The following is a 22103-nucleotide window of genomic DNA, read 5'->3' on the forward strand; positions in this document are numbered from 1 at the left end:
TAAGTTTAATAATTGCTCTCTTCTCCTTTCATTCGATTGGTCTATTTTATAATGTTCAAGTTAAAATCATATTCTTACTTTATCAAAAACTAAAAAATTAAAAGCATTTTTAATTTATGTTTTTTTTTTATTTTCAGATATATATATATATATATAGGTGTGCAAGCTTTGGGCCGCAGTGCTACTTGTTGGGTCTTTCCAACATCATTTATAGGCTTTGTGGGCTTTGACTGTCAATACCTTCTAAATTTCTTGAATAGAGGAGAGAGATCAAAAGTAATCTAAAACAGTAAAACACAGAAAACACATTCAAATTTCAAAATAGCAGTCAAGAAATACCATGAGACCAGATTTTCTCGTGGGTGTACGACAGAGCAGGAGATACAATAATTACATATGCACACAATTACAAATTAAAAAAAATAATTTGGTCAGTGCCATAACTTTCACACGTGTAGGAAAAACCCAGATTACAAAAACATTTCTAGTAAAAATTTAAAAAAATCTAACCCTTTGACGCTTTGTTGTGACTTGTTACTATTTATGGTTCTACAATATGGGCAGTCACCACAAGTTCGAAGCCAGGGATCCAAGCAGGCAGAGTGGAAGCTATGGGAACATGGCAAGCGTATAAGCGCATCTCCCTCCACAAATGTCTCCAGACATATACTACAATCCTGTGAAGCTCTTGATTCCACCATTTCAACCTTGCTGCTGAAAACCTCCTGGTGCAAACAATCTAGAGCCTCCTGACTGAGACCAGGTGGCTTCTTCTTTGGTTTTATACATTCTATTTGCTTCCCTAGGTTACATATTAATTTCTGTTCCTAATGGGTACACAGATAACGGTTTAATGGAATTTAAAGGGTAAAGAAATGTTTGGAACTATGAAACACCAAGGTTCATTCTATTTTGGAACTTCAGCATTTTGCTATCATGTTGTCAATGTTGGCAAGCAACTATCCATCTAAATATGGCAGCAGTCGGTCATGGAAACATCCCTTTTAGAAACTCATCAAAGTTATCATCAACTTTATGATCATCAGTTGAAATTGAAGCCTTTTTTCCTGCAAAGAACAATTTTAAAAAAATGTCAGCTCACAAGACCAGTAGAATGCCTCATCTAAATAATAATAAAAAAAATAAAAAACAGTAGAAAGCCAGGTCATAGCAAATATATTTTAAAAAAAAGATAGGAGTGTACAAGTGCAAATTTTTCCATAAGCTATCCTTTCACTCTATTGTAATAATCACAACTATTGGCAGACCTATGAATAGAAGACTTGCTTAGCCAAATGAAGGAAACTAAAGCTAGGATGCACTTAACTTGCATAAAATCTTAAACTCATTTCTACTTCTAATTTGGAAGCAAAAAAAATCTCAACTCTACAAGCTACATGGCTGTTATAAGAATGAGAAATTGTCAAAGCACTGGACAGCCCGAACGTGCAACATCGAGCATGTCCTAGAGATAATGGGCAACCTCCTGCACCTAGAATAGTGATTTTAGGTAAAGATGATTGCTGATTAGTTGGTAAGAATGGGAAAGTCAAAAGCTTCCCAGTGGCGGAGACTAAAGATCCACAGATATTTAAAAATGTCCTTGCCTTCTTTCTCAACACCAGCCCCAGACGAAAGAAAATTATGGCAGAAGAAAATAAATAACCAACAAATCCCAAAAATCTAAACCAATAGGGAATATTTGCACATCTACTTCAGCTCTTCCAGCAAAACATGTGAAACCTGGAGGAACATTCATGAAAAATTCCTCACCCATGTTTCCCTGGGTGAGTTCAACGTAGCAACTGGGGAAAAACTTCTAAGCGACCTATGCCAAAAGTTTTCCTTTAAATCATTAACCACCTATCTTACCCGATACCAATATACAGATCGATCTAGGTGTTTAAATTAAACTTGTGATAAACTAATAATTAAGCAATCATCAAAATTTAAGACAAGATCAGTCAAACAAATGGGGGGCTAAATAATCAATTTTGGAAATCAAATCCCTCTTAATAGTTAATAATGTCATAGAATTAAGATACTCATCTATACATCATTTCATTTATTCTATGGAACTAGTGCACATCCAAACATCAGATTTTGAAAATTGGATTTGGCACACCAATCAATTCCATGGCTATCTATGATCCAACAACAGACTAAAAGATTTTGACACAAAATAAAATCATATATACAAATGTGAACTGAATATAAGCACAAGAACGTCTCATCATGCAAAAAATGGAGTATAACCAGAGGAATGTTCAGACTTTTTCTTCTCTCCTTGCTCCCTTCGCAGTCGTTATCTGTTTCATCAATACTCCTTGACCGATTCCTGGAAATAGACTGAGTAAGTAAATGGAATTTTAATCAGCAGTAAATAGGCACGAGCACAAAAAAAGGCTCTTGGCTTGAATTGGCACCTCTTTCTTTTGTTTTCTTCTCGTTCTCTTTTTTCTGATTGCTCCTTCTCTTTCTGCCTTTTGTAATGAAGCTTATCCGCACATCTATTGAAAACGATCAATTAAAAAAAAAAAATTATTACATGTTTATACATCTTAAATTATGTTGTCATCACAGATTCATAAGTAGACTAATAGAATCAGCAAAAGCCAACTCACCTCTCACAAGTTACCAATTTCACAAGTGCTTGTTTGTTTTCTCCAGCTTCAAAATAACAAAAGTTGACCTGCAATGTAACAATCAAGTAAGATAAGATACAAAACTTAAATGGATAATTTTAGACACTGTTGATAATATAGCTGGATGCTTGTACAGAGGCGCATATTTGGGGAAAAATTAACAATAAATATTATCTTCCTCTTTTATCTCAATCTTCTAAGCATAAGGAAAGATGAAAAGAGATCAGTATCACTCATCCCGTATGTGCTTAAAGTAGACTTTAGAACCAGTAAGATAGCAGTATGATGCGTAGCATAACATGGACATTAATACAGAATGTGCCAATCTGCCTAGATGCATAATGAAATTCCAACAAGAGTATAGACAAGTTTACCTTCTCATTGTATGAATGATGCTTAACATCCACACCAATGTATATACATACATGCACCACAAACAAGCACTTAATATTTCATAGAACTTCATAGGTCTCAAAAGAGTTACAAAATATAACAATGGCAACATGCTTCCTTTATGTAGAAATTAATCCCAATGAGTTCAGCCACAGAGGAGTCAAGTAAATTAATCTTTTACCACTTAATCATTTAGAGGTGGGTGGGATTGTTACACCATGAATCATATATGACTAAAGCCTTGATAGGCATGGTCAAAGGACTCAAAATTGCAGCTGCTAATAAAAAATGAGAAAACAGTGAAAGCATGACGAGGCCTCTGACAATATTAATATGCACAAACAGAAAGATTTTATTATACATAAAATTTGACAATAATATTTTCCATTGTAACTGCCAAAAGTTAGACCTCCAAGTCTAATCCCATTCATGCAATGACCAAGCACGACAGCAAATTTGAACAAAGAATGGAAACACTAATAAATTGATAACAATGTCTAAAGAGGATGATAGTAAATTATAAAAGTGACGATTTTTTTATCTTTTCATTCCACCATGAAGATAACACCATTAAATTCTTTAGATCCTCACCCCCATATTGGTTGGTGTGTAAACAGTGTGAAATTCAGTAAAATTGCATCACAAGACCTCACCAAATAAACTGCTCATTGCAACTATACACATGATCAGAAGTGGTCTCTCTCCTTACCCACCCTCTTACCTCCCTCAAAACCAATATTCCATGAAGAAATGAACTGGTAATAACTAATTGAATATATTAATTGTAAAATAGAGAAAATCCTTTAAAAAATAATCTCACAAGAAATTTCAGTATTGGTTCTTAAAGTTGCACATGCATGGTCAAAAGACTCACAGCTGTTACCTAGCATTGCCAGAACGATAAATACACTTCACTATTTTTTATTGATAACTTACACACGCACTTAGTAGGTTGTGAACCCATAACCTCACTCTCCACCCATACTTCTGAGAGGAGGAAGTATCATTTGAGTGAGGACTCATTCACAAAAACATAAATAAATGAGATTTAAATTCATCCAAAGCCGTAAGAGAAATTTTCATAAACCAACAAAAAAATTTCCATACCCATAAAATGCTATAGAGATCAATGATGTTACTAAAACACTTGCCTCATTGCTGGCCAAGTCATCTTTTTCATCACAGTGTTTGTTACCACATATGAACTGCCCTGACAAAAAGGGTAAAAAATCAATTCTAAACTCAAGTCCATACCCTACTACAAGATTTATTTTAAAATATAACGAAAAGAATGAATAAACTTGATAATACCACAATGCAATAATTTAATCAAGCAAGGGAGGAAGACTAAGTTTTCAGGAGGTGTTAAGATTAGTAATCAAAATATTTGGTCAAACCTAAAATATTCAAATCGGAAATCGAAATTTGGCTGGAAGTTGGGAAAAGCTGGGCCAGGTGGGTTGGACTACAGGGGTGCTCTCTATTAGCAGGCTAAGGGGTTAGAACATAAAATCCCTCCAAGGAATCATTAACAGACAAAAATGAAAAAACATCATTACTAAAATAACAAGGGGAAATAAAATACCTTTCCCAGATATGACTTCCTTCTCTGCCCTCCATCTCAGACCAATCTAGACAGAAAATTTTAGATAATAAGTCAAAAACTTATTGTATGTATTTAAACACTAGGTATGAACGTATCAAACAGCAATTAAACAAGTCCCTTTTTTCCCAGAACAGTAACCTATATAGTAAAGCTGATAATGTCTCCAATTTAAATGTCCAAATACTAAGCAAGATACAACAAAGTAGTTCAGGTCATATGGGATACTCAAAATCATTTTTTAAATCCCAACTAAAGAAAAATCACTTCCACTTTCTTTGACTTCCCATAGTTTCCTGTAGCTTATTTGCTAAATTTGAGGCAAAAAGATAAAAGTCAACTTATTTTTAAAAAACCTAGGGTTTTTTTTTTTTTTTTTTTTGGAACGAGCGTTTTTTTGCTTTTTTAGAAAAAACCTAGGACAAAATCCTAACATACACCCAGTGCTATCTAGCAAAAAATTATTTAAAAAAAAGAAAAGAAAAAGAAAATCTGGTTGATTTCCCCTGCAAGATAATATAGCTTTTTTTCCTGTTGATAAGTAAGATGATGACACAGCTCATTTCGATTTCCTTTTTATTAATAAAAACATTTTTTACCCTCTTCTTAAAAAGGTGCAGTTATACTAACACAGATCGTATAGGATTCAGATATATGAACCAAAAGGCAAGCCATGACTGGTGCGTGCATCTTGTCCCTTTCAGGATAGTTACATGTACTAAAGACAGCTCTACCACTAATCTACAATAACTAGGCAAGCATATTGGAATTCAAACTTACAGGACAAAGGGAAGAAAAGTAGAATGAAACAAAAGGAAACATAGGAAGCTAACCTACTTAACACTTTGTTTGTATGACTAGAAAATTCACTGAAGACGAGCTTCAAAAACTCTAAATTGGGCTATTACAAGCTTTAGTCCAAATACATCTAAATAATAAATCAAATTTAAAAAGGTTATAATCACCAGAAATAGGCCTCTTAATATGGTGATGGAACCATCACAGACAAACTATCCACTGTAAGCACGCTCATATATAAATAAAAGAAAGTTCTTCTAAAGAGACTAAAATTTTAAAAGCATCAAAGTGAAGGTTCATCAGTTCAGTTAAACTTCAAAGTAGGAAAGATTACAAATATATATACTGAGTAAACAATCACCTTGCCAGTTTTGTAATGTGACATGTCCGCAATGCAATATCTTCAATGAGTTGAAGGTAGTGAAGGAACAAAAAACAGTTTCTACATATAATATGGTAGTAGCAACCAAACACTTAGAGAACAGGCTCTCAAATTTAAAAAAATCAAAACAAGTAGAAGAAATATCCCAGCAGGCAAGCAAAAAGGATACTAAAAGCATGTCCATTTAATTTGTTCTTTCCATTGCAGAACATTAGACCTTAACCAATATACCTCATGGTCAAAGTACGTTCACCTAAATTTATCAAAGGTATGCTCATGAATTACAGTTACCATATAATTGTTACCTCACATGCGACTCAGTTGTTTTATGGATCAATGGAGTGAAATGACAGAAAACAGAGGATAGAGGAAAGCAAGGAACAGCTAATATGAAGTGAGCAAGTATGCATTTGCATGAGGACAGGTATGTGAATCCACTGGCAATGAGTCAGGCTCACTTGTGGCAGTGATGAGTGATGTTCTATAGGCAGGATTTTCTGGCCATTCCATGAGAATTAAATGAGTCACTGTAACCCAGTTTTTACACATAGAGGTCCATCTAAAAGTGGAGTCAGAGAAGAAAAATGGATCCATCATCAGACCTGAAAATATGGTATCAGATTGATTGATTCAATACTTTCATAACTTCACCATCAAAAGCATTGGTGGCAGTCAATCTTGGTATTGCGCAGATGTATCATGACAATTTTGGCATAAACATATTATTGATGACAAAAAATAGATAATAATTTTCATGTAATGTCCAGACTCACCCTTGGAAAATTCCAAATTGCATATCACAGTAAGCAATGACCTGTTTGCAGAAAGAGGCACCCCTCTCAACCTCTCCAGAATCCTAGCCCTTGCAAGCAGCACAGCTCCAGGAAGCCGTCCTCATTTTCAATCAACCTTGGCCTACTTGTGCTGCCTAAATTTTCTGTGTTGGCACTGTTGCTTGAAACAAATTGACTTGTACTTTGCTCAGGTCGAACTGCCGCACACTCCTTATCCAGCCAACACAATATAGAAAATGAGGGGAAAAAAGTATGAAACTCTAGGCACTGAGCCACTGTACAGATTGATTTTGAATCTCATGCTTTCACCACACTGAAACATAAACAAAACCACCATTATGACTTAGTATCCCAGGTTCATTTTTTAAGGAAAGTATTTTCTCCCCTGAAATTCACCCCAATAATATAGATACCAATTAAACATTGGGTTAAAGAAAAAACTTATATAAACACTCAAATGATGAATATGTCACAAATGAATCTCACATAACCAGTTGTTATTCCTCGTACTTTTCACTCAAAATATGTACTATGCAAAGATGGAAAAATAGAAAACTACAAAGACAAGCAGATCATGCCACCTATCTAATTTTATGCCCTTCTCCCCTAAAATTCAAAAAGTCTGTAGCTTACAAACAAAGTAACAAAACCAAAGTACTTGTAGTATTATTTATAGAAGAAATAGATAATGGCTCCTAACTAGATTTTGAGTGCATTGTGGCACATACTCTTCTCCAGGGTGCTTAATGGCTCTTGACCTGGGCTTTTATCTTTTGTAGTTGGGTCTTCACCCCTCAAATCAGGTTCAAGAATTTTTTTTGACACAAAATCAAAAGCATATTTGGTTAATTTACATGGAATAGAAATAGATATTTTGCTTTTGGATGAAACTTTGCTATTTACATGGAAATTAACAAATGAAGGAATTTAAACTCCCATGATTTAAAATCCTATTTAGCACAAATTTCATTTTTTGGTTAATTCACACTTGATTCCTAAGAACCAGACCAAAAGTAGTGAGTTATTGCTAAAATTGAGACCAAATTTCAATAAATTATCCGACACCAACCCAAAGAACCCTACCAATCCCCCAAAAATTATGTTGTTTCATCCTCAAAAGCAAAAAAATATTCCACTATTACATAGGTTGAAGAACAACTTGATGTGAAAGAACAAAACCTTGTTTGTAGGATTTCACACAGCAACCTAGCTCGGTTCTACACATTCAGTTTTTCAATCATCACTTCAAAGTCCAACAATCAATAACAAAGACACATTTCGCTCATAGTTAAAGCAATAAAACAGCATGCCCAAGGAGAAAAAACCAAAGAGCGTCACCCAAAACGTTATAACGAAAAAGTCTTAACAATATAAATTGTTATTACCACCAGATTAAAGACCTCCCTAATTCATTCCAGAAGTGCTAAATCCACTAATGGATCAACCTAGAAGGTAACATCAATACCAACCATAATGGAAGAGGAAATCATCAATAACAAACAAGCTAATATCATAAATCCACATATAATTCCCAACATTTTGACAAGATTATGAAATTTGAGACAATATATACTATCAGCAACAATTTTAAAAAGAAAGCATTTAAAATGTAATGGTGTGTTCAAAGGACCTTGAAACTACGACTACTGGCAAAGTCAAATCCATTTCAAAACCTCCTGCTCTATAAAATTAAGGATGGTGTAAGCATATAAGGTCATGCCTAGTGAAGTTTGAATTTTCAGAATTGGTGTTGGCTAGTAATGGACTAATAGACAAAAATCCTAATACTCGCATATTATGCTAACAATGGAGAAATGGAATAAAATTCAAAATTTTAATAAATCAAGAAGTATGAGTAGCTTCATTATCAATTTAATAGAGAGAGATTATGCGATGAACACGTAATTGCTTGTTTTCATAATTTGTCTAAAAATTGAAATAGGTTTTTCATAATTTCTTTCATCTATTCTGCATTTACTTTGGGTTAGTTTCTATTCAAATTATGTTGGTACCCAATCCAATGAATGAGCATCCAAAGATGCAAATGAAAAAATGCAGCTAAAAAAAAAGAGATGTACCTTGGCATCAAATGCTAAAGAAATGGAATGCGAACCATGAAGAAGAAAATTGTTTCAAGGTTCTTTTTCAAATGGAGGCATATTTCTTCTTCCAAGTTCGATCAAGATTTTCTCATTTCTTCGATGGAGAATACAAATTGAAGTCAGAATCATCATCACTGACAAAGTTATGGGCCATTGAAGAAGAACCCAAATGAAACCCCTCACTAGAAATTGAGCCAATTCCCAAACTTGGCAAACCGAAGCATAATTCGAACACGTCTGTCATATTATTTGGAAGGTCTATACTAGATGGCAAAGAAATGTGGCTAGTGTCATTAGGGACAGTGGCCTGAGGCTGAGGAGGCGAGTAATTTCTTCCCATGGGAGAAGTGCACAGTGACAAACTCAAATCACATCCATCATCATGAGAGCCCTCCAAAGGAGAGTCAAAATCATTATATGTTGTTTCCATTGAATTCGAACGTGAAAGCTCCAAACAAGAGTTTAAGAGGTGGGGGGAAGGCATGACAGTGTTTGAAATAGAACAAATGGGGAAGGCAGGTACTGAAGTAGGTGGGAGAGTGTTGGTGGAGAGATCTTGAGCAAGAGGACAGATGCATTCAGCATGGATCCCACACCTTAGGATATAAGATACACTTGGATATGAACGTGATCCACAATGAAATTTAACCTCCACATGATTCCGATCAAATAGATTTAATTCTTCAAACCCAGGACGAACAAATACCTTAAAAAACCATACATGATTAGACGTCATATCCGTAACACGGTCAATTCCTGAAGGAATCCAATTAGTCAACCTTTTCCCATTAAATTTCAAGGTGACTTGAGTAGTAAAATTCCGAAACTGTTCATTCGGTTCAAAAACAACACAGCAAACAAATTTTGGATAATCACGACCGACCCAGAATGAAATAGAATTTCCAACACTTATATGATTGAACCACTTTGGAATCTCTGATCCATGTAGTATAAGTTCATAATCCTCAAAATCAAATGGATTTTGTTGTGCTTGCCAAAATTCTCCAAACTGTTTGCAATAATCAAATTCAAACAAATTTAATAATGTTTTTTCAAGAAGGTAAAAAGAGTGTTTCTATATAACATTGAATGAAAGAGAGAGAGAAACACCTGACTCAACAATTTGCTTGATGATTGTGGATGTAGCGAATGGGAGTTTAGTATATACACTCCTCTTATAGATTGTGGAAGCCTTGGAATTTCCTGAACATACTTACAACATTTTATTCCGAGCATCTCTAATCTAGTAAACTTAGTGATGCTTTCCGGGATGGTAATAATATTGATTTCATTTAAATATAGACGTTCCAATACAGGAAAGTAATCAGACTTCATCAAAAAATCTAATTCAATTAGATTTCCAACATTACTCAGATCTAGATTTTCAACATTGCTTAGATCTAGAAACGCATATGACTTTGGAATAATACCATATTCACACCAGGGTCTCAATTTGCCAGTATATATACATAATATCTCAGGCGGTGGTAATTTATAGATGATATCTTCAAGATCCACAACATTTTTACAGCAATAGCTATATAAACCATGAACCCTAAAGATGTTCTTAAGCCAGGTGAGACACCATTCGGCGAATAAGAAAGAAATAAAATCAAGACTTGAGCAGTTTGAAATACCCAAAATGTCAAGAGATTTCCACGTGAAATGGCTTGGAAAATTTTGAAGTTTGCTACAACAAGTAAGATGCAATTCTTGAAGCTTATCAAAAAATCCAATGGACTCATGACACCAAACTAAATTGTAACAATATGAAAGGTCCAAGTTCTCTAAGTTTGGCGCCTGTAAATTAGGTAATTTTGTAATAGACAAACATTCACGGAGGTTGATACTTTTCAAATTCTGGAATTGAAACCCCTGTAGAAAAAAAATAAAAAATTATGTTCAACAAACTTTAAATTAAAAAATTTTGAACATAATTTTTAAAGAAAACCATACCTGCTTAAATAACTTCTTTAACCGAATGCGACTACGTGGCATCTCGAGTGTAACAAGTTTTTGAGGTCAAAAATTGGATGGTAAGGGAAAAGGATAATTAGGCAATTGAAGCAACCTTAATCCATTGGGGAGATATTTAAGTTCTTCACAAATTTGCACATTATCAACCATAAGAAATTTGAGATTTCTCATCCTTTTGAAAGCTTTAGGTGCCAATGTCACTTTTATTGGTTTATGGAAGTGCAACATTATGCCTCGAATTTTATTTGAACCCTGTTTGGATAGAGCATTGGGTGGAACACATTGCACAATAGAAATTGTCAACATCATAACAATTTGAAATTTTAAACAAAATAGGTTAATGATAAACTTATATTTTTCTTAACATTAAAAAGAAAAAAAATAATTGATTTTTTTTTTTTTTTTTGCTTAAAAAAGAAGTGAAGAAAAAGAAGTTATACCGTATTTTCTGTAAGAACTTCTAAAGCATCATCATAACACCATAGCCTTGTACGTTTTCCAAGCACATTTGATTCTTGTTGAACAATTTCTCTACCCATTTGTTGTATCAAGTCATGCATCCATAACTTGTCAAATTCAACCCTTATGAGACACTTATCAATAAGTTTTGGAATACAAGAATCTGGATATAAATTGCAGGTAGCTAAGATATCCACAACATAATTTTTGGACCATCCTTTGAAGAAACATGCAATATCAAGGAAAATATCCTGTTCATTTTTGTCCAATCCTTCAAAACTTACTTTTAGTATATTTTGAATTTCTTTGTTAGGAATATTCTTATACTTTTTTAATTCACTTTCCCATTGGCGAATGTTTTTTCTTCCATGTAAATCAGAACCTATAATTTGTAGAGCTAATGGAAGGCCATTGCAATAACTTATGAATTGATTTGTAAGTTGTAAATAATTTGCCTCAGGTTTGTCTTTTTTGAAGGCGCACTTACTAAAGAGTTGAAGAGCTTCATATAGATCCAATGGCATAACCTCGTAGATTAAAGGATCATTTTCAAGAGAGGTTAGCACATGTTTGTCTCTTGTGGTTATAATAACTCTACTTCCATTAGCAAGCCAATCACACTCTCCAAGAAAATTTTCTATTTGGCCCAATTTATCCACATCATCAAGAATCAAAAGAATCTTTTTACACGAAAGTCTTTCTTTGATCACATTGATTCCTCTGGATGTATTGTGCACCTTAAATTCTTTGCTCTCTAAGATCTCAAAAAGAAGTTGCTCTTGTAGTTTGATTATGCTACAATCTGTTCTTGAATTTTCTCTGACATTCATTAGGAAGCTACTTCCTTCAAAATGATTAGCAACTCTATTATAAACAGCTTTTGCAATTGTAGTCTTTCCTGTTCCTCCAAGGCCATGAATTCCAACCACGCGAACATCATTTGACTTAATATCTAAAAGATTTTCTACGACTTCTGCGCGAGAATCTACTCCAATTGGGTATTTAGCAACAAATAACTTTGTGCGATTTAATTTGGTACTTGATACCACTCTAATAATTCCTTGGATACACTTATATTCAAGAGAACTGCCAATTGTAGAGCATAGGAAACATAGTTAGAATAGCTAGAAATATAAATACAAAAATGAATTAAATTCAAGATGGTTTAGTTGTGTGACTTACAAGTAGGGGTGGCAAATGGGCGGGTTGGGTCATAAATGGGTTGGGTCATAGATGGGTTGGGTGTATAATTACCCATTTATCCATTTATGACCCGTTTATATATAAATTAATTATCCATTACCAACCCAACCCATTTAATTAGTAACCCACCCATTTAACCCAATATGATCCAAATATCTCTAAAACTACTTGAATACCCTCTTGACCTCCAAAATACCCATAAATACCTAAAATGATGCAAATACCCCTAATCTTCCAAAATTACCAATATACCCTTGGACATCCAAAATGATCCCAAAAATCTCTAAAATTATCCCAAAATACCCATGAAACCTTTAAAATGACCAAAATACCCCTGATATCTCTAAATCACCAAATATGCTTAAAAACCACTAAAATGACCAAAATACCCCCTAAAACCCAAAAAATGACCAAAATACCCTCAAAACTCAAAAAATGACCAAAATACCCCCGAAACCTAAAAATTACCAAAATACCCCCCAAAACCTAAAAAATGACCAAAATACCTCCAAAATCTAAAAATGACCAAAATATCCCCAAAACCCAAAAAATGACCAAAATACCCTCAAAACCCAAAAAAATGACCAAAATACCATCAAAACCTAAAAATGACCAAAATATCTCCGAAACCCAAAAAATGACCAAAGTACCCCCAAAACCCAAAAAATGACCAAAATACTCCCAAAACCTAAAAATTACCAAAATACCCCTAAAACCCAAAAAATTACCAAAATACCCCCAAAACCAAAAAATGGCCAAAATACCCCGAAACCCAAAAAATGACCAAAAACCCCGAAACCTATAAAATTACCAAAATACCCCCCGAAACCCAAAAACTGACCAAAATACCCCCAAAACCTAAAAATTACCAAAATACCCTCGAAACCCAAAAAATTACCAAAATACCCCCAAAACCTAAAAATGACCAAAATACCCCCGAAACCTCAAAAAATACCAAATACCCTTGAAACCCGACAAATGACCGAAATACCCTCGAAACCTAAAAATGACCAAAATACCACCGAAACCTAAAAAATTACCGAAATACCCCAAAACCTAAAAATTACCAAAATACTTCTGAACCCTAGAAATTTACCGAAATAACCCTAAAACTAAAAGATGACAGAAATGCCCTCATAACCTAAAAAATGGCTAAAATACCCTTAGAATCTAAAAGATTATCAAAATAACCCCGAAACCTAAAAAATTACCATAATTCCCTTGAAACCTATAAAATGAATGAAAGACTCTTAGAACCTTTAATTTGTCAAAAATATCCTAGAAACATCCAAAATACCCTGAAACCTCTATTTCGGTAATTTTAGATGTTTCAGGTGTATTTTGGTCATCTTACATGTTTAGGGGCATTTTGGTCATAATTTGGGTTTCAGGGGGTTTTATCGATCATTTTTTAGGTGTTGGGATTATTTTGGTCATTTTTTTTTAGGTTTTTAGGGGTATTTCAATCATTTTTTAGGTTTCAGGGTATTTTGGTAATTTTTTTAGGATTATAGGGTATTTCAGTTATTTTTTAGGTTTTAGAGGTATTTCGGTCATTTTTTAGGTTTATGGAGTATTTTGGTAATTTTTTAGGTTTAGAGCGTATTTTGGTAATTTTTTAGGTTTAGGGCGTATTTTGGTAATTGTTAGGTTTTGGAGGTATTTTGGTCATTGTAATAGGTTTTGGGGTTATTTTAGTCATTTTTTAGGTCTTGGGGTATTTTAATCATTTTACAGGTTTCAGAGGTATTTTGGTCATTTTTTAGGTTTCGGGGGTATTTTTGGTAATTTTAAGGTTTCAAAGGTATTTCGGCCATTTTTAAGGTTTAGGGGGTATTTTGGTCATTTTTTAGGTTTATGAAGCATTTTGGTAATTTTTTGGGTTTTTAGGGTATTTTGGTAATTTTTGGGTTTTGGGGATATTTTGGACATTCTAGAGGTTTTGGGGGGGGGGGGGGGGGGTATTTTGCTCATTTTTTAGGTATTTTTTGGGGGGTATTTTGATCATTTTTTGGGTTTTGGGGGAATTTTGGTCATTTTTTTGGGTTTCAGGGGTATTTTGGTTATTTTTTGGGTTTTGGAGGTATTTTGGTCATTTTTAGGTTTCGGGGGTATTTTGGTCAGTTTTTGGGTTTTGGTGGTATTTTGGTCATTTTTTGGGTTTCAGAGGTATTTTGGTCATTTTTTGGATTTTGGAGGTTTTTTGGTCATTTTGTGGGTTTTGGGGGTATTTTTATCATTTTTTGGGTTTTGGGGGAATTTTGGTCATTTTTTGGGTTTCGAGGGTATTTTTGTCATTTTTTGGGTTTTGGAGGTATTTTGGTCATTTTTAGGTTTTAGGGGTATTCTGGTCATTTTTTGGGTTTTGGGAGTATTTTGGTCATTTTTTTGGATTTCAGGGGTATTTTGGTTATTTTTTGGGTTTTGGAGGTATTTTGGTCATTTTTAGGTTTCGGGGGTATTTTGGTCAATTTTTGGGTTTTGGTGGTATTTTAGTAATTTTTAGGTTTTAGGGGTATTTTGATAATTTTTTGGGTTTCAGAGGTATTTTGGTCATTTTTTGGATTTTGGGGGTATTTTGGTAATTTTTAGGTTTCGGGGGGTATTTTGGTCATTTGCTGGGTCTTGGGGGTATTTTGGTCATTTTTTGGGTTTCAAAGATATTTTGGTCATTTTTTTGGTTTTGGGGGTATTTTGGTAATTTTTAGGTTTTAGGGGTATTTTGGTCATTTTTTAGGTTTCGGGGGTATTTTGGTCATTTTTTGGGTTTTGGTAGTATTTTGGTCATTTTTTAAGTTTCAGGGGTATTTTAGTCATTTTCTAGAAATTTAGATTTTATGTTGTTTATTTAAATTTTAGATGGGTTTAGTGGGTATCAGTGAGATTATCCATTTAGACCCATCTAATTAAATAACCAAATGAGTCTTTACCCATTTAACCCAAATATTCAAATGGGTTGGGTTAAGACTTATCCAAATAAGGTGGGTGATGGGTGGGTTCATGGATATGGATAAAAATTGCCATAGTCATAGATTTACAAGGGACACATTTTTTAAATTAAGTAAATGTGCATGTAACTCATAGTCATAGATTTAAGTCGATAATTAATTTGAGACTTAAATGTGCATTTATAATTAATTTGAGACTTAAATGTGCATTTTTTCTTCTTTTGAGTCCTCGGATGAAAGCACATTAGATGTGTTTGTAAATTACCAATCAAATAAAAATATAAAAATAAACCTTCTATTTGTGTTGGCCTTCAATGCTTTAGTAGTAGCAGTGCTCTTAGAGCCTTAGTAGATAGTAGTAGCAAATATTATCGTAATAAAATATTTTCATAATTTGGTATTTAGTGATCATAACAAAACCATTAGAGGTTTGAAAGCTATAAAAAGACACAGGATTAGTGATTAGATACGTACCCATCCTCATAATGCCACCCAGACAAACTAGCTGCTTCACATAAAGCTGCCCTCCACCTCAGCACTTTCTCTATGTTATTCTCGAATTTTTTTTCATGTGTAGTTAGTGCTAATCCAAAACTACCTTCTTGCTTGCGTACTTCAGATGGATCCACTTTGTAAAAAACTGGTAAAACTTTTTGTCCATTTTTCTTACACTCAAGAATTTTGGTAAGTTTTTCGAGGCACCAAGTGGAAAATGCATAGTTATGAGAGAATATGATAATTGAAATCATTGATGATTTAATGACTTTGATAAGTTCCACTGAAATTTCTTCACCTCTTTGGAGATCTTCATTATTAATGAAGGTTTTGAAACCTTTGTCACACAAAGCCTGATATAAATGGCCAGTAAATCCATGGCGAGTATCTTCACTTCTAAAACTCAAGAAGACATCATAGTCCCACCTGTGAGTGGAAGAAGAAAAGGATTCTCCCTCTTCGGTTGGGAAAGCTGCCATCAAGATCTATGAGAAGAAGATTGGAAAGATTAGAGATGTGATGAAATGAGAAGTACAAGAGATGAGTAAACCACACCCAAAAAAAAAAAAAGAGTGTCTTTTGACAAAGAGCAATTTGAATAGAACGTTAAAGTTGAATGAACAATTGGGAAGGGGAATAGGAATGAAGGCCTTGAAAAAGAGCCTTTAAATCAACAACAACATAAACAAAGAGCCAAATGCAAATTGAGAAAAAGGGAAAAGCTGAGAGAAAGTACCTATAGAGTGGAGAAAGATCAGCGATGGGGCTTGGGTCGATAACAGCTCGGAGATGGGGCGTGGGTCAGCGATGGCTTATTGAGCAGAGAGCTTCGGTGAGGATGATGGATGAACGGAGCTGGACTTCAGAGATGGGTGAGGAGGATGAGGAATCGGGTCGGCGATGGTGCGTGGGGTCGACGGTGAGGATGATGGATGAACGGAGCTGGGCTTCAAAGATGGGTGAGATGGATGATGAATTGGGTTGGCGATGGTGAAACGGCAGGGGAATAAAAGAAATAGAAAGATGGGTGAGGAGTAGAGATGAGAGTCGGAGAGTCTCGTCTTTAAGAAAGAGAGAGTGAGTGTGAAACGGCAGAGGAATAAAACGAATAGAAAGAGAAAGAAATAATTATTATTTTAATGAGAGTGAAAATAAAAAATAATATTTGAGTTTAGCTTTTAATCACTAGAATTGCAAAACAATGACTTTTTGTTTTAGAAAGTCTTTATTCCATAGAAAAAGAAAAAAGCAGTTTGAATATGCTGAAAAAAGAAAAAAGAAAAGGCAAAAGCACTAGAAAGTAAAGAAATCCCTCTTCCTCGAAGTTTCCGTGGAGAAATCTTTCCAACCAATAGTCCCACGTAGTTTCAGCTTTCCTTCCAACAAGTTAAAGTTTGTTCCATCACATTTCACTCTCACGTGTACGAAGATTCTTATTGGGAACTCGGAAGGTGAGATAAATGAGTTGGGTTAAAGTTGAAAAGTTTTAACATAATTATTATTTAATTTTTTATTTTCAATAATATTAACAAGAGCAATATTATTGTCACAAATTATTTTATAATATTTTTACAAAATTTTGATGTGGTCAACTTCTTATTAGTTTTTGTTTAGGTCCATCATTAATATCACTATTTCATTTACCAATAATCAATTACCACATCAACAATTTGTAAATTTTTTTGTAAAATAATTTGTAAATTTTTTTGTAAAATAATTTGTATCTCTAGTATCATTCATATTAACAAATACTCCATAGAAGATAGAGTACCAATTGTCAATGATTCTAGTTTTTTTTTCTTTTTTTTCTTTTCTTTTTATAGAGTATCAATTATTTTTTAACAAAATTTCTCTCAAAAATAGTTTGAAAAGAAACTCTTCAAATTTTTTATGTCTTTAATATTAAGTGTGTAAATTTTAAAAATCTAGCATCTAAATTACATGTGCTTATTATATTCTATTGCAAAATTTCAATAAAACTTAAAGAAACAATGTAAAACAATGACTTTTTGTTTTTGAATTTCCTAAGAAGTTAAGTAGAAATTGCAAAATAATAACTTTTTGTTTTAGACTTTTCTAAGAAGTTAAGTAGAAATTGCAAAACAATGACTTTTTGTTTTAGACTCACGGTCTTTATTTATTCCATGGATAAAGAAAAAAGGCAGTTGAATATGCCAAACATAAAAAGCAAAAGCACAGAAGATGATCTTTCTCCGCGTTCTGGTGCCGGCGTTTTGAGGTGGCGGGGTCCCCTCAATATAAACCAAATATGCATCTACATAAGAAAACGTCATCCTTCTCTCAATTTAAAATAAATTTATAAAAAAAAAAAAAAAAAAAAAAAAAAAAAAAAACCCACTTATTGGCATAGTTGATTTTTCCTCATCTTTTGTCTTGTATTTTTATATAGATATAATTGTTTCTCTTATATGTATTTCCTGTTGGCATGTTTTATAGAAAAAGTAATTGATGATTATCTTTTTTATTTATTTGTCAAACGTTATTAAGAAAACTAAATAAGCCTTAAATCCAAATGTTTTTGGGTCAGTTATGGATTCTCAACATATTAATTTGTGTTGGACACATATATTCTTTTCCTTCATTCTATTCTATAAGTCATATTTTCTATTACTTCCGTAATAGTCAAGTCCTTTTTTTTTTTTAATTATTTCTACTAATGTTATTTTGGGTATTTCTCTACGCTTTTTTGGTTTCCCTCAATTTGGATGATCTCACTATTTCTTATCAATGTATTAATTGCTTTCCTTTAACATTATTAAGAAAACATAACCAAAAAAAAAAAAAAAAAAACTATTTCATCAATAACTTTAGCATTCAAAACCAAAGGGAAGTAAGGGTAAGAGAAAAATAAAATAAGGAAGCAATAATTTCAATTAAAGAGAAGGAAAAAACATTACTATTACCTCTAAAAATTAATTAAAAAAACAATTTTGTTGGCAATAACTTGTTATTTTTTCTGAAAATTTGTGGGTAAGCAATTAAATTAAATTTACCAAATTATAAATTGATTAAAATAGTTCTTTTAGTTTCTATATATTAATATTGTTAATTTTAGTTTGTTATGTTGCATGTATATGTGTATGTGATAATTTTTACTCATAATTTTTATAATAAAAAAAAAAAGAGAGAGAAAGAAAAAGAAATTAACATCAACAACAACTTCGTACCTCTCTAAATTCAAATCTTGACTTCATCACTACTTGAAGGTGGATTTCACTCATAAGTTCAAGTTTTAATGCTAATTATTTATTGCATTAATAGATATATTAGAACTACTACTAATTTTACTATAAATACTTATAAGTTGACTTGACAATAAATATGATTAGTGTCATTTAAATAATATAATAAATAAATGTCTAAATTAATTTTAGTAGTAATACATCAATTTTAAGGTTTATGTAGTGAAATTCAGTAACATAAAAAAAAAAAAAATCTAAATTATGTTTTATTAATGACACATCAATTTAAAGGTTTATATAATAAAATTTGTAGTATCTTTAGCATTCCTCAACAAATTTTATAGCACAATAGTACATAAGATAATTTTCATGCCTCTATAAAATAATGAACTACAAAGAAATGAAATTATTACTCTACTGATCCAAAATATATTGAATGTTAAGATAGACCCCATTATAAAGTTGAAAGCATTAGTTATTAGTTATTGGACATAATTTTCTTCTTCTATTTTGTTACTTGGTGACTTTAACTAGTATTCGTGTTTAATTCTAAAAATTATGTGATTTGCTAAATGGTTTAAGTCATTTACATCAAATCATCTGCATCATCATGTAACAGGTTGAAAGAGACTCCTTCAATTTGATTCGCAGAAAACTTTGTCTTTAGTTATACTAACAGTAGAAATGGTAGCTAGGTAGCATTAATTTAGATGATCATTGCTCATGTTCTTATATATAATTAATCATTCACAAGGGCAAGCAAAATGATGCTTATTAGCTTCGTTCAATAACATGGTGGTGACATGCTTGTATTGATCTAATGCTTATAGCAAAGGTCACCGAGGGAATAATAAGATTTTTATCAAATGCAAAATATATGTGGTTCTCCGTTTCAGGAATAGCCAAATGAGTAGGAAATAATAATGTTTGTTTCCTTAGTTTGTTAAAGGTTTGAATGGAAGGAAGGAAGGATGAACTATTGCTTCCACCCCGCTGTTACTTTCTGTTAGGTTCTAAATGTTTAGAACAATTGGCAAATCGTGAACACAAACTTGTCTAGATATAGATCTTAGACTCTATAGGTATTATTAGACAATGCTCAAGGTGATTCAAGTCAAGATTCAAGAACATACAAGCTGCAGAAGAAGATTTCACAATCTGTCTGGTTCGATCGATCGAAAGACAGGCTCGATCGATCGAAAGACAGGCTCGATCGATCGAAAGTCGTATCTGCAGAATTTTAATTAAACCCAAATAGCAGTTCAAGCCCATTAAGGATTAGGGTTTCTAATCTACTTCTCCCAGTATATAAAGGAAACCCTAAGCACGTTTTTATGTGGCTTTTCAGAGAGAAAAGAGTGTGCTTCTTTTGTATTTAGGGTTTTGTTCCTAAAAAGCTCTCTTATGTCTTCTACCGGTGCTATTTCTTGAAGAATCTCAAGATCCGGTATTGTAGAAATTGCTGCCTTCTCTTGTCATCAAAGGTGTTGATGATCTAAACCTTCAAGGGTGGTCTTGGAGTCACAAACAGGAGAGTTTGTGTTGCTAAACCTTTGAGTGGGATCTCAAAGTCACAAACGGGGGTGTTTGTGTTTTGCAAAGGCCAAAGAAAGAAGGAGTCCGTGGATTCGGAGCTTGCACGTGGTCATGTCAGTAAGTTCTACTAGTGGGTAGCAATAAGAAGTCGAGCGTGGGGGCTTGTAAGTCTTATTGTATGAACTTTGATTCTTTCTAGTGGATTTGCTTTTTATCTTGAGAATAGCTAGGTTAAATCCTCCCCAGGTTTTTTACCGGTTTGGTTTTCCTGGGTGATCATATCATTGTCTTATTTATTTTCCGTTGCTATGCATGATATGATTGTTTGATTGTAATAACCTAGACTTGGAATTTGGACTAAGTAACAACTTGGCTAATTAACTAGGTTAATCTAATTGTGTTTTAAGGGGTCTAAAAACTATTACTTTCCTTTGAACAAATTCAAGTACAGAGCCACATGACTTTTTTTTTTTGATGAGTAAGAGCCACATGACTCTTGCTTTGTCATTGTCTGCAAAATTAAGATTTGCAATGCTGTTCACAAGCATTAGACCTCATTGCTCAGAGAGTTCACTCCCCACAGTTTTCCCTCCACTCAAATATGTGTTGTTACTCACAACACTTACATATATATATATATATATCAATCACCACGATCCTCTACTTTTAAGAAGAAAAAAAAATTAAAATTCATTTTCTTTTTGGGTTATTTTTTAGTGGTGCTAAGAAGTAAGACACTTCATAATCTCCAATGTTCATTTGATAGTATCATGCATCTGCCCTAAATGTTTAATTGGTGATATTACAACTAAACACCTCAATGATATATATTTGTTCATTTCCATAATAATATCAGTGATATTATTACAGAATTGCTTCCTAAGCACAATGGGGGCATCTTTTGTGTGCCCCTAATTGGAGAACTTCTGACCTTTCAAAAGTTTGCGTCAACACTCTTTCTAAAGCGATAAATATGTGAAAAGTTTGAATAGCCATTAACTATATAATTTAAGTTATTTAATTATATTTATTTTTATTCGTGGTCTTCGGTGGCTATAAATTTAAGTTTTTCTCACACTTCATTCTCAAAAAAAAAAAAGAAGTTTTTCTCACACTTCTACTAATTTTTCTTTTACAGCTTTCTCTCAATAATGGTTAAATTGCCCTAAACAAAGTTATTTGACGTTTGAAATGATAGTAATTGGTTCTAAAAATGATATTATTTCTAGCAAAATGATTCTCAAGCATCATTTTATACACCAAGTACATTGAATCATTTTCTTCTATTATGCATTAGTATTAGAAGGCAAATGACCAGCCTAAACATTGAGGTTACATGCAGAAAGAAGGCACCTAACACGAATCGTAAGAGATCAAGGCTTAATTAATAATCACAAATTAAAAAAAAAAAAAAAAAACTAACAATAACATTTTAAAGTGCCAATTAATGCAATAATAATAATTCTTTGGCTCTTTTTACATTTTCTCCCCCTTTTAGTTTCCATCAAGAAAATATGCCTCCTAAAAAAAAGGTCACTAAGCATTCACCTTATGTTTGGCTATGT

At 33.1% G+C, this 22103-nt stretch overlaps 1 protein-coding gene across 19 annotated transcripts in view; it reads right to left on the reverse strand.

Moving 5' to 3' along the window:
* LOC115967258 (TMV resistance protein N-like) overlaps positions 1 to 16865 on the reverse strand; it is a 35163-nt gene extending 18298 nt beyond the window's left edge. Inside the window, exons 1-13 of one of the 19 annotated variants that reach the window (XM_031086327.1) lie at positions 10674 to 10806; positions 9828 to 10592; positions 8694 to 9726; positions 6595 to 6928; positions 6127 to 6423; positions 5991 to 6038; positions 5801 to 5840; positions 4624 to 4669; positions 4146 to 4243; positions 2625 to 2692; positions 2427 to 2510; positions 2257 to 2349; positions 981 to 1067 (exon numbers count right to left, since the gene is read on the reverse strand). In XM_031086327.1, the coding sequence (XP_030942187.1) occupies positions 8806 to 9726; positions 9828 to 10592; positions 10674 to 10715 (1728 nt within the window). In that variant the 5' untranslated portion in view covers positions 10716 to 10806 and the 3' untranslated portion in view covers positions 981 to 1067; positions 2257 to 2349; positions 2427 to 2510; ... (6 more) ...; positions 6595 to 6928; positions 8694 to 8805. Of the gene's footprint in view, positions 1 to 980; positions 1068 to 2255; positions 2350 to 2426; positions 2511 to 2624; positions 2693 to 3604; positions 4249 to 4623; positions 4670 to 5800; positions 6424 to 6594; positions 6929 to 8693; positions 9727 to 9827; positions 10593 to 10673; positions 10947 to 11134; positions 12240 to 15778; positions 16285 to 16535 lie in introns of those variants that run through there. The other 18 variants (XM_031086325.1, XM_031086326.1, XM_031086322.1 and 15 more) reach the window with 18 other exon arrangements.
* Between the last annotated feature and the right edge of the window lie 5238 nt (positions 16866 to 22103).

The sequence above is a fragment of the Quercus lobata genome, chromosome 11, assembly GCF_001633185.2.
Source record: "Quercus lobata isolate SW786 chromosome 11, ValleyOak3.0 Primary Assembly, whole genome shotgun sequence".
NCBI lineage: Eukaryota > Viridiplantae > Streptophyta > Magnoliopsida > Fagales > Fagaceae > Quercus > Quercus lobata.